This window comes from Sinocyclocheilus anshuiensis, unplaced genomic scaffold (assembly GCF_001515605.1).
Source record: "Sinocyclocheilus anshuiensis isolate Anshui unplaced genomic scaffold, SAMN03320099.WGS_v1.1 scaffold391, whole genome shotgun sequence".
In the NCBI taxonomy this organism is placed as follows: Eukaryota; Metazoa; Chordata; class Actinopteri; order Cypriniformes; family Cyprinidae; genus Sinocyclocheilus; species Sinocyclocheilus anshuiensis.
In genome coordinates, this window is record NW_015548229.1 from 1463000 (window position 1) to 1476793 (window position 13794).

Genomic DNA, 13794 nt, shown 5'->3' on the forward strand with positions numbered 1-13794 from the left:
GACCGGAGTAATGATGCTGAAAATTCAGCTTTGATCACAGGAATAAATTACATTTTAAAATATTCAAATAGAAATGTAATTTTAAAGTGCAATAATAATAGAAACTTCTTTCCAAAACGTTTTAAAAAATTTTACTGACCCGAAACTTTTAAACTGTAGTTTATATTAATTGGTCTAATTTTTCCTTTTTCTTTTTTTTTTTATTAATTTCATTTTTAAAATGTGTATATATATTTTTAATAAAGTTAGAAAAATGCCATTACAAAAGGTAAAAACAAAATTCCACTGTAAATCACTTTAAGGAGTCAAATATCAATCACCTCATAATGGGAAGGCTAATTTTTGATAAAAAATTTGGATTATTGATTAGAAGGTGCTTATATGTATATGTATATGTATATGTGTATATATATATGTATATGTATATGTATATGTATATTTATATTTTATTTTTTTTACACACATTTTCAACTAAAACAAAACCTTGATATATACCATAACGTTGTTGTAGAACATTGAGTATAATGCCTAATCATTAGCTTGTTCAGAAATGGTGACAATAACTTGATTATTAAAAAAATAACCTGTTAAACATAATTTAAATAAACAATTTTTTTTATGAGGCGAAATGCTAATGGTATTGTTCATGGTTCCCCAGAACCGTAAGAATGACGAGGCGTCCTATGAGAAGATGCTCAAACTAAGAAGGGACCTGAGTCGAGCCGTCACCGTCCTGGAGATGATCAAGAAACGAGAAAAGAGCAAACGAGAACTGCTTCATCTCACACTGGAGATTGTGGAGAAGAGGTATGTAGACTCACTCTCAGCAGTGTTTTTATCAGTGGGGTATTTGCATGTGTTTATAATGAATATACAAGATACTGCTTAACTTTGCTTTGCATGTTAATATACCTAACCTGCTTGACTCCAGAATTCTCGTAATTGCGTTTTACTGTGTGCGCGTATAGTATACGTATAATGAGAACTGGTCATGTATTTTTAATTGGCTTAGGCATCATTGCATACCCTAATTAAGGGGCTTGTTTTATATGGCTAAATGAGCAATTATGGTTCACCTTGTTTGTTCATGAAGGCCACGTGACCAAACCATTATTCATCCGTCATCTTTAATCACTGAGATATGTTGGGTAATTTGTGTGTGTATACATAAAGATACCTCTCAGTGAAATCCAAAAAAAAGAAAAAAACGTATGTAAAGACCAGTTGCATCCTCCTTAAACATATCTACTCTTTCATTTCAGGAACGCCATGCCAGACTGTGGTTTAGAGGTGATGGCAGAAGCACTAGCTATGGCAAAACCTTTTTACAAGATTCCCATAATACCCTTCTCCAGCAGCAGTCAGTACCTCCACCAGGACCACATAGACTTCAAAGACTACAAGACCAAGGTGGGTACATCATATCATCATGAAATCACAATTGACCCTCCTAATGTATGTTCCTGATCTTATTGAGAACAATTCATCGGTGCATGATATTATTCTTTTGCCAAAATACAATAAGTTTGCTTTTTTCACTGACATCATCAATCTCTCAGACTGGCGGTAAAATGGGTTGTGAATGTACCATATTTTCTGGAAAATAAATCACACTGGGTCAAAATTGCATTGTTGATCGAAATAAAAATCAGATATGTTGCATCAATGTATATGTCACATTTTAGTTTTGAATTCAGGAATATAAGTGTAAAACAAACAAATTATAGTTGCCTTCATTATAAGCATCATTTATTATAAACGCCAAACCTAAACAGATTTATTTAAAGTGAAACAACAAACTATCCGAGGGTTCGAATCCAGATGTGTCCGCTTTGTATGCACGCATTAAATTTGCACAGCACATTTCAGTCAGCACATTTCAGGTGACTTGTATTCCAGAAAATATGGTATGTATAATTATATGTATCTCTCTCTTTCAGCCTGAAAAGACAGAGGTGGTCAGAACAAAGAGGAAGTACGAGAAAAGGCCCAAAATCCTGCCTCTCTCCACCCCATTGCATACTGGCCCCTCCCTGTTTAACCCCAAAGACCTCAACCAGTATGACTTCCCCAGCTCTGATGACGAGCCCTTTTCACAGGTAGACACACAGAGCATTTGCTTGACTGGATATAATCACTGTTTAAAGGCAAAGTGTTTAATTACTTTAGCACCTAAACTGGTTTAATCAATGGCTTAATTTAATTATATATTTATTTTATAAAGAAGTCTCTCATGATTGCCAAGGCTGTATTTATTTGATCAAAATACAGTAAAAATAGTAATATTGTGAAATGTTATTACATTTTAAAATAACTGTTTTCTATTTGGATATTTTAAACTAATTTATTCCGGTGATGGTAAAGCTGAATTTTCAACATCATTACTCCAGTCTTCAATGTCACATGATCCTGCTCAAGAAGCATTTCTTATTATCATCATCAATGTTGGAACAGTTGAGTTGCTTAATATTTTCTGCAGAAAAATACTTTTTGATACTTTGTTTTTCAGGATTTTTTAATGGATATAAAGTTCAAAAGAACAGCGTTTAAAATCTTTGTAATTGAGGTATTTTAACATTTATAAATGTCTTTACTGTCACTTTTGATCAGTTTAATGTAACTTATTCTGAATAGAATTAATTTCTTTAAAAAAAAAAATTTAAAAAAACCTTACTGACCCCAAACATTTTAAAAAGTAGTGCACAGAAATTGCACACTTCACATTTAAATAAATTTGGCTATATAGTGTTAATTTGTGGACTTCATTGTTCATGCAATCAGTGCATAAAAGACTTCCTGTTGCTGTTGTGCAGATACATTCTGGGTCATCAGAGGCCGAGGAAGAGAACGAGCCCGATGGAGCGTTTGCCTTCAGGCGGAAAGCAGGATGTGTTTATCACGCTGTAGGTGTCGAGCGCTGACATATCTCATACCTTGCGCTTCCTCTGTTCCACATCCTTTCATCGTTCCTCTTTCCTCGCCACTGTTGTACTACACCACAGCATATCCCAATGTGCATTACAACCACGTAGACTCTACAGCTCTGTTTCAAAACTCTTAGAAGCTGTTTTTGCTGCTATACTTTAAGATGTCAATATTTAATTTTTTTGTATGATTGACAAATAAGTATACAATCCTTTCACCAAGTCCCAATCCTTTATTCCCTGTAATTCATTTCATTTACCCTTTCCTCTGTACTTTCCCTTCATTTTCCATTTTCTCGGTCACATTCTCATGTGGTTTCTGTTCCTGCAGCCCCGTTTGGATCACAGCGGCGACTGGCCCTGGTCTGGAGAAACAGACGGAGGGTCATGTGACCCGCGGTTTCGGTACTCCCTCACCACTCTCACCATTCCCCGCCGCTGTGTCGGGTTGGCACGGCGACGGGTGGGACGGGGCGGCAGGTGAGTCAAGTCCATATGTCATTCGGTCTCGTTCTGACAGACGACTTGAATCGTATTGCCTGTTTACTTGATCCTATTTAATCTGTTCCTCAGGTTACTTCTGGACCGGGCCTATTCGAATTTAAATGGTTTATTCCAAAGTCTGGACTCAGAGTCAGAGCTGGACTTCTCCTTCCCTGCTTCTCCTCTCCATCCGGGAACCACTTCCCAGACCGTTACCTCATCATCTTCTTCCTCTCATACCACGTATTCAGACCTGAGGCAGATCCTCCGAAACATCAAAGCTTGCCGCTGGAGGCACTTTAAACCACGGACACTAACCAGCCAATCAGGCGCAGGGGATGCGCTCTCACGGAGATTGTTTAGGGGGTTGGTGAGGGGCGGAGCAGGGCCGGGTGGCAGTACGCTGGGCAGAACAGCAGGTCCCGCAGTAGGTGAGTGGACTCACGCTAGTGTGCATGCGAAGTGCTGGATCTGTTTGCTTGCTGATGTTTAATTCAGCGTTGTCAATGAAGTCTGGAAATAAACATGAAATGATTGACGGTTATTATAATTGAGAAAGCTCAGTCAGTGTTTGCTGCAGCGATACTTGGGAATGATATTTTGGACCCCTTCACTGGCAGTGCCCTTTTCTGTAGGGGTGCACAAACTACGTTTTCAAAAACAACTACTCGGTAGGATGTTTAAATGACATGGTTTTAAGGAAGCCCTGTGTAATTCCTCCGGTTTATGATTGTCTGCTGTACACATTGGAACAGTGCAAGGGTTTTGAGATGTTAAAGAGTTTAACTTTTTAAAAACTCCTCGCTCTTGGTTTTGCGACATGGATGGAATACTGTGATGAAGCACAATAGCAAAAAATGTCTGTTTGGATTTTAATAGTAAGTGATATAGTGGCTGTTTCAATGGGTAATACACATTTTCTTTTTTTGTATTATTTTATTGTAATTTTAAATAATATCTAGTTATTACATTGTATTTTGTTTAGTGTTTTTTAATATTGTATTATTTTATTCTTATTTTATATTGAATTTAATATAGTTTTTTTTTAAATCTAGTTTAATTTAATAAGTTTTCTGTTTATTTCCTTTGTTATAATTAAATTGTTAGCCTTTATCATTTATTGCTTTTGCTTAAATCAGGCATGTGCTACTGAAAACCCACATGGCTTAAGGCCAAAGTATACATTTTTACACGTATGTGAGGGTCCATAAAAAACTGAAGTATATACCAGAGATGCCCAAACCTGTGGGCCAAAGTTGGCCCGTGATGATTTTGTGTTTTAGGCACCTCTGGCTTAGACCAACAATTTGGAAATTAGGAGGCCGACAGTCTAAATTTCTTAAAAGCTCTCTGAGGAAGCATCGTAAGTGGCGCAGATATCAATCTTTTAGGAGTCTTGCATTCACATTGATGCAAAAACATTACTGAGCTGTTTACAGAACATTATTTAAACCATTTGATTCCAGTATTTTGTTAAATGCAACTGATTCTCAGTTTCCCAACTCTATAATTGTCACTTAAATAACACTTGACCAGTGACTAATTTTACATTACAAAATATTTAAATGAGGACAAATTGCTTGCGACAGTTGGCTTGTCGCTGTCAAAGGAAAACAATAAACCAAGAGAAGCAAATGTTCACCAGAAGCACAGCTGCAGCTTTTCATAAAACCTCATTAAACGCGTCCAGCCTTAAATGAAACTCGTTCAGATGACGACGAGAGCACAGCGTATGCAAATGATGCAGTGTATTCTCCTGTTTTATATTTGCGTATCGGTCCAGTGATCAGCTCCAGTTTTTAATATCATCTACTAGGCCTGTCACGATAACAACTTTTTGTTGTGCGATATATTGCCCCTGAAATAATTGCGATAAGCGATATTATTGTCATTTTAAAGACCATTTTATGCCACTGAATATATAATCATAATGTAACATACATTATACACACTTCCAAATGACAACAAACTTTTAATTTTTAAGAATATTTAGATCATGGAAATTAAGTATCAAAATATTAGATACCTTAAAAAACGTGAATAAATAGTAAATAAACATTTTCTAACAAAAAGTGCAAAGTAACAAGTAGAAAAAAAGAAAAATGCACAAAGAACTTGTATGGAGATTTTTCCATCTACAGATTTTACCCTGACCTTTTCTCTGTAAATTAAGGGTGCACACTATTGCTGAAAAACACAATCACTACTTAGCAGTCAGATGTCCGTATGCACAAAGGCACAGATCCCTAAACAAGGCCATATCTGCAGATGAAACTTTTTTTTGTAGAAGCATTTTTTTAATTTGAACTAGCACCTCATGATTACACCACGTTATGTACGAGAAGCTGCAAAAGACACAGGCACAAGTGGAATGTAAAAAACACGGTGAGATTAATTTTTAAGTAAATATAATGGGCAATATATTGCGTCACCAAAAATTATTGAGGTCATGTACATATATTGCGCGATAAGTCGATATATTGATTATTGCGACAGGCCTATCATCTACATGGCTGCAGCTCACTTGTGCTCTTTTTGATGAGAAACCTTTGTCATGCTGTTAAACTAAAATGGTCCACATTACATTGAGAGAATATATTGATTTGATTGGTTTATTCTTGTTTTGAGAATGTTTTATTCTTTGCTAGTTTGAATGTAAAGAACCCTAAAATAGACTCTGTGTGCAATGAATGTTCATGCTATTCTAAACAAATGTTTTTGTAATATTTCATCAAAATATAGTGACTTTCACCAACTTTGAAATAGCATTTCTGTATATCTGATGCATAACACCCACAGTCAACTCTGTTGCAAATGTTTTATTGTGTTCTTTAAGATTTCTAGTCTCTTTCATTGAACAAGAAATGCTGTGAAATTGTGATTCTGCATGTAAGATAATATAATATAGACAGTATAATATTTCGGTTTGTGTTTCAGCGTTCACGGCTGAGCAGTATCAGCAGCATCAAGAACAGTTGGCCCTTATGCAGAAACAGCAGCTGGAGCAGATACAACAACAGGCCAATGATACAGGCTCGAGTCAGGTGTGTAACGGAGAGACACAAGTGTCGCTCATGCCAGGAAGTGTGATGGCTTGTGTAACACTCTCCTGCTGTGTCCTCAGTCTCTTGTGTCCAAGACGTTGGACTCAGTCAGTGCCCAGTTTGCTGCCTCTGCACTCGTGACCTCTGACCAGCTTTTGACCCTAAAGGTCAAAGAGGACGGCGTAGGAGGTGGAGTCAACGGAGTCGTCCAAGCTTCAGGTTTGTGTTCTGGACAAGCTAAATCTTTTGCACTTGCTCATCCTGTAATAATATAGTTTCCAACTAATTATTGTTTGTTTTACAGGAGTTTACAAGGGATTGAGCATCTCTGCCACATCCACTGCTTCGGTCCTCACTAGCCAACCAACACCGACCGCTGCCCCGCCCGCCTTCCTGTCCTCCACTAGCAACTCCAACACAAGCTCCGCCCACACGGTCCACAACCCTATAGGTAACCACAGTAACAACACAGCCAACTCCACCTCTCAGGTCCTGATCAGCAACAACCTACGTCTCAGCGTCACCACACCCTCTATCGCCAGTCTGAATGCCCGTCACCTTCCCAGAAGTCTCAGCAATGTGCCACCCGCTGCCTTGAAGCTCGCTGCCGCCAGCAACTGTCAGCTCCCCAAAGTCAACACTGGGTAAAGAATTACATGTTTTTTTTTGTTTGTTTACATATGTTTTACTATATTTAGAAAACGGTAACAATCCAGCAACTTTGTTGTTGTTGTTTTTTTTTATAATGGTTATAATGGTAATGGAAATATTTGTTTGGAAATATTTTAATTATATTTGGCAAACAGTAATAATCCAGTATGTTGTTTTTTTTTTTTTTTTTTATCCTCAAATATTTTGTTTGCAAATAATTTTTATAACAGTAACAGTCCAGCATCATTTTATATTTGCAAATATTTGTGACAATCAAGCTTTTTTTAATTTTTTGCTTTTTAGTAAGCAGTGACTAGCATTGTTACATTGTTTTTTGCAAATATTTTGTTTCTAAATCATTATGAAAGTAACAATCCAGCCTTTTTTGCATATTTTTACCATGTTTAGCAAATACTAACAGCAAATATTTTTTATTTCATTTTCTATATTTATCAAACAGTGACAACCCTGTCATTTGTTTATTTGTTTATTTATTTTTAGCAAATAATAGCAGTATAGTTGTTTTTTTTGCAAATATTTTACGAATATTTGTTACAACAATTATCCAGGTCTTAAAGACTTAAAGGCACAATATGTAATTTTCGCCGCTAGAGGGCGCGTATTCAAAATAAACAAATAGACAAAGACGTAGTTTGATGACGCCGTGACTGAGTGTGGAATCATGGGAGTTGTCTTCTTCATCCCCACAGCTGATGCAATCCGACGGGACTCGGGAAGAAATCATGTTCATGGATGAGCTAATGATTTGTTAACGTAGTAGAATGAAGCAGGGTGAGGCGGAAAGCTGTCGAAGCGAAACGAGGCCGCTGAACGAACGTGACACACGGCTCGAAAGCAGCGGAGCTTTTATTATGCCACAGTCGACCGCTTCCGCTCCTTCCGGTCGTGTGTATGCGGGAAAAAAAACAGCGCTGTTTTATCATTAGGGTTGGGTATCGAAAACCGGTTCCATTTTAGAACCGGTTCCAAATTTCTAAGAACCGGGTATTCGATAAAAATTATTTAAGTGCAGGAACGGAAAGAATTTGCGCCCTGTTTGCGTGCAGCGCGCACAAAGCGCAAGCGCGAGCACAGTGAACAGTCGCAGTACGGGTTCCCGGTTTGTGTCCGTTCTCGAACCCTTCTGTGTATTTCCACTGTAGAAAAGGTTGTTCCGGGCCGAAACTGACTTCTTTTGCAAATATCCAGAGTTATGCACAAACAGCCACCTCTCATATAATGGAATATTGAGTTATCTTTTGCATCTTCTTGCACTTGAACAGACAAATACACAAAAACTTTCCTTGTGTTCTATCCTTGTAATGTCCTTGTAAAGTGGAAGCAACCTAACATTCCAGCTCTCTGTGCCATTAATGTTAATAAAAGAACAAAAGAAAATCATTCACTGATCTTGACTGAATATATTTAATAACTTTACTTGATTAATCTATATTTTATTTATGAAAAGAAAACTATGCAGTGTTTTTAAACTTTTAATTAGTTTCTGTACCTGAAATGTTGTTCAGTTGTATTTATGATATTGCTAAGTGATTTGTTTGTTCCTATCTTATTACTGACTGTTTACTTGTCTTTAACACTTTAATATTTGAAATTTATATTAATCTAGTTGTTTTTGCTGTGGTATTTTTTTTTTAAAGCATAGGCAAAATTCCTCTTGCAGTGTTCTGTAGGCTGCTGATTTTTGCTCGTGTTATTCAGCTGCAACAGAATGCTTTGTAAAAAGACAAATGTTTGACATCTAAATGTTTGACTTCATTTTTTTTATATTGGATTTTTTTATCTTATTGGAATCGAAACTAGGAATCGATAAGAATCGGAATCGATAAGAATCGGAATCGATAAAATTTAAACGATACCCAACCCTATTTATCATACTAGATACATTTGAAAGTTCTGTTATAATGCTACTCTGTGCGGTCGTCACCGGTCTAATAAAACGCACAACATATTAAAGCGTCTTTGGTGTTTCCATGTTTTCTACAAAACAAAATCGGAAATCGAGGGGTTATGATGTCATTGGCAGGCAACACAATGACACTATGGACACGGTCCGTGTCACTAGTTAAAATTGCTTATTTCTCTGGATTTAAACATTCTTCGAAACATTTGGGATAATGTAAGTACACAAGTCGGCAAAATATATAACACTGTTCTAGTGGTTTTTGGATATTTTAATAAAAAAATCTTACATATTGTGCCTTTAAAGCATGGAAAAACTAGTTTTGACCCCACATCAAAGTGTCACATTTAGATCTTTAAATTTTAAATAACTATAAATGAAAAATAATGCTTTAAAAATTATAAATCTGCTAATTGAAAAAAAATTAAAAGCTCATTGTTCACAAAAATCTAAAGTTCTGTGGTTGCTTTTCTGCTCTTTCATGATTGCATGGATGTGAAATGTTGGAAACATTGCATTAGTTGCACAAGTACATTAGTCACTTTTTATTGGCTTGTTTATCAGGTTATTGATCCGTTTCCTGTTTGTTTACAGGGAGAATCACGAGCAGGAAAAGCAGTCCCTCAACAGTATAGCAGAGAACACGGTGGCCATGGAGGTGACGTAGTGACCGCAGCCTGGGCGTCGTTCTTTTTTCCCGCCCAGTCCAGTCTTCTGGTGCCGTGCACCAATTGGGTTCGGAGAAGCAAAAGGACAGCGGGTTTCCGACTGTCTGGTTCTGGTTTCCGGTTCTGTCTGAACGTGACAGAAAATTTCATCTCTTTATTTTCGCCCCTTTTTCATTTTTTTTGAACATTTTTTCATCACTTTGTTTCTGTTAAGAAAAGTTGTGTAAATTATGATTATGGCTAATATTCGATGTACAGAAACTACATATTTGTAAAAGCCCACCACCACCTTGTTTATATGCTACTTGAATACAGAACTGTTGAGTTGATGTTTTGCACTTGGGGAATCAAAAAGAGTAAAAAGCGAATGAGGGGGAGTGTGTGAGGTAAACGTGAGTGTGTGAAGAGTCATGTGCATGGTGAGGAAACCTGCTGTTCTACCTATTTATTGTGCTGTGTTTACAATTACTAGTTTTTTTTTTTTAATGTTGGTTATTTTCTTTTATTTCGTACACTAAGTGTTTAGGTAGCTGGCAATTCCTAAATTTCCCCGTTTTCAAGTTTGACTGATTCACTCTGTGAATCAGATTGAACATGAATGGAATCATGCAGTTTTTTTTTTTCAGTTTTTTTATTTTATTTTATTTTATTTTCCCCTCCTCTTCTGGGAGGAATGGGACATGTCGGGGTTCGACGCCCTTTAGTTGCAGGGGTTAATGGGAAGGCAAATTTAAGGAGGTGGTTATAGGAATCTTCCATTTTTATCATCCCAAAAATAACAAAAAGACAAACAAGGGATGAAATCTTCACTTTGTGAGCTTCCAATGCTTCCGGTCAACTAAGCACTATCGTTTTTTTTGTTTTTTTGTTGATTTATTGCTGCTTTTTGTATAAATTCAGTTCCTTTTTCATAAGATGGAAACAGTTGGGTTTGTCCCCATTTTTATATTATAGTTATTTTTGTATCTTGTTTTGCATTTCTATCATTCTGTTCATTTTGAGGGGGGGGGGGTTCAGTTCTTGTGGTGAAGCGTTAATGAAAGACTTCATTCTTTGTTGCTAAACGTCACGCGCAGCGGCTGATAAGCGCCCATCCGAGTCGTCATTCCGGTTTAATGACATTCAAGACCAAGAAGGATCAAAAGAGGTTGATGCCAAATGAACGTTATCTCTTTGGCCTTCTCTAAACGCATCGATCCTGCAGACTCTGGACTACTTCAAGGCCTGAAAAAAACCCACAAGTTAAAGGTTGTGCCTTCCTTTGGGAATGTCCTGCTCAGTCTCTTCCATGAAGAGGATGCTCCGGCTCAAGACCGCAGTGCTGCGGTACACACTTGTCCGGAGCTCGGATCTCCGATGCCAAATCCACTGGCTGAACTGAATCATCCTCCTCCAGGGGTTTTCTAGTCTGATCTGGATGGAGGCAAAAAATAAAAAATATTAAGTGAAAAAGAGATTTGTGACAATTCAAACATGAATCAGACAATAAAGCCCAGGTTATTATATGTGAATTAATGAGTTGTGTTTTTGTGTGAACAAGTGACTGAATTTGAGAATTCCTTATAAATTAATAGGATGCATTAAAGTGATCAAAAGTGACAGTGAAGTCATTTATAATGCTACAAAAGATTCCCATTTCAAATAAATTCAAATCCGCGTATAAGAATGATACTGAATGGCTACTAAAAATTCAGCTTTGCATCATAGGAATACATTTTAATTTTTTTTTAAATTGTAATCGCGTTTCACAATATTATTTATTTATTTTTATCAAATAAATGCAGCCTGGATGAGCATAAGAGACTTCTCAAAAATCCTAATTATTTCAAACTATATATTTCTCAATGATATATAATATATTAATTTCAAAATGTATTTTTGCCTAATCTGGTGAAATTTCAGACGTTTTATGTGTTAAAATGATCTCTCAGGAAATCTGTCAGAATTCTTGGTGTTTAATAGGGTTTAAAATGAGCAAGATTTCCAAGTAAAAGGATGTCACTCATGTCATGTAGATTTTAGGCCTGCCAATTGTTTGCAGATATTTTTTTTTCTGTTCACTTAATACTCCAAATGACATTCCAAGGGAAATGATGCTGAAACGAGCCCTGTTTGAAAAGTGTGACAGCTTGCAATATTGAGCACCATGAATGTTAATGACTTTTTATTTATTTTTTAAGCATCCAGCAGAACTTCAAACACGAGCAAGACCCGGCAGCTTTAAAGGAAATACAACGAGAGCTAATGACAGCATTGGCATGCCTTTTTAACTGACACATTCTTATAAATTCTTAAAACAAAAATACAAACTTTACAAGAAATTGAGTGTGCTATAAATGTTGATAGAGCTTAAGTCTCTCATTTAACATGGAATATCCTTGGTTTTAATCATTTAAACAGTGCATTCATAAAATCATGTTGCCAATAGGCAAAGATATAAAGGAAAGTTTTGCAGAAATTGTGTAGAATAACATCATGATGGTTAAAATGATTAAATCTGTAACGTTCTCAGACGGATGTATGACCTCAGACTGATTGTGTCCAGTATTTGTACAATTGAAGATCTCAGACATTCCCAGTTTACACAACTTCACAGCACGCATGCCACAAGACGGTGTGAGGTTTTGTGGACTTAGCAAATTGTAGAACATTATAATTGAAAAAATGATCATGCATACAATTTCTTCCATGGCAACATGCTTGAAAGCAATTACACTTTGAGTTTTCCTTTGGTGGCAGGTGAAGTCAACACGAAATAAAAAAATATACCCCATTTACACTATATAGGCCGACTTGCCCTTTTATTTTTTTCGATATCAATTCCTAATGAATAAAATCCAGACTCATTCTACACTGCTTTCTCATTGAACATCCTGTTTATGTCAGAAATACAGCGTGTCATTAAATGGCTTGTGAACTGCATTTTTTGTTCAAATCAAATGACTCTTTGAAATGATCAGTATATGTGGCCTTGGAGCAAGAGAAACTGAGGACAGTCCTGTTTTAAATGTAGTCTTACTGAATGTCCAGAATGTGCAGTCATCAGATGAAAGCAGCAGGAGATTCTCATCTTCTGAAGAAAACATTATATTGCACACATTGCAATCTGTCAGATTCTGTAGCTGCATTTTCATGTTTTCTGTTTTGCATCCCTTGTTTTGCTCTGTAATTTTTTTCTTCTTCAGAGATCAAGCAGACTGAATTTCAATATGAATGCCAAATCATCTCTCTGCACGCCAGAAAGCCAAATATTGTTTTTATTGACCTCAGTTGAGAATACTGAACTCGCCTGTTACCATAGTAACATATTTAAAAAATCGTTTTGAGTGTTTTAGGTCGAGTTTCTTCAGTGCTGCTTCTGCTTTAGACTTTCTTTTCCATTCCTCAGTCAGATGTGGCTGATCTGTGTGTTTGAATATCATGCTATGTCAGGGGTGTCAAAGTCAATTCCTGGAGGCCCGGAGCCCTGCAGAGTTTTGCTCCTACACACATGCCATGTAGTTTTCAAATAAGCCTGAAGGACTTGATTAGTTGGATCAGGTGTGTTTAATTAGGGTTGAATCTAAACTCTGCAGGGCTCCGGCCCTCCAGGAATTGAGTTTGACACCCCTGCTCTATGTCGTCATCGTTATAGTTGTGATGTGAGCTTCACTGTTCTCACAGAATTTGAACCATTATTAAAACATAGGCTAGTTATCGTTCTTGGTGTGAACGGGCCTTTAATAATCACATTATAGTACATGAAGTACTCGTTAGCAGCTTTAGAGTGAGAAGTCGTCCTGATTTGATTGAAATTGGTTGAAGCACTTCATTCTGGAGAGCAGAGTAAGTGCTGGAAATGCTTACTAACTGTTTGTGTGCGATGGACTCTGTCCAAGTCTCTCAACGTGCGCTTTGATCCGAAGAGGAAAACGTGATGAGCCAACAAGAGACTCGGATCAAAGATGCAAAGTGATGTGTGTGTGTGTGTGTGTGTGTGTGTGTGTGTGTGTAAATTTGCATAATATACGCAAATATTAGGTAAATCTATTTTTAAATACACTGAAATTGTATCTAATTTTGAGTATTAAATATTTAATATATTTTTTTTTTTTTTTTTTTTT

General features: G+C 36.7%; 1 protein-coding gene across 2 annotated transcripts in view; it reads left to right on the top strand.

The window, feature by feature from the left end:
• The window catches only part of LOC107654560 (enhancer of polycomb homolog 1-like), a 43181-nt gene extending 31979 nt beyond the window's left edge, over positions 1-11202 (top strand). For both annotated transcript variants that reach the window (XM_016441692.1, XM_016441691.1), the window contains exons 5-14: positions 659-807; positions 1263-1410; positions 1941-2099; positions 2814-2903; positions 3256-3404; positions 3498-3838; positions 6345-6451; positions 6532-6670; positions 6756-7095; positions 9618-11202. In XM_016441692.1, the coding sequence (XP_016297178.1) occupies positions 659-807; positions 1263-1410; positions 1941-2099; positions 2814-2903; positions 3256-3404; positions 3498-3838; positions 6345-6451; positions 6532-6670; positions 6756-7095; positions 9618-9690 (1695 nt within the window). In that variant the 3' untranslated portion in view covers positions 9691-11202. The remainder of the gene's footprint in view (positions 1-658; positions 808-1262; positions 1411-1940; positions 2100-2813; positions 2904-3255; positions 3405-3497; positions 3839-6344; positions 6452-6531; positions 6671-6755; positions 7096-9617) is intronic.
• The last annotated feature ends 2592 nt before the right edge of the window (positions 11203-13794 follow it).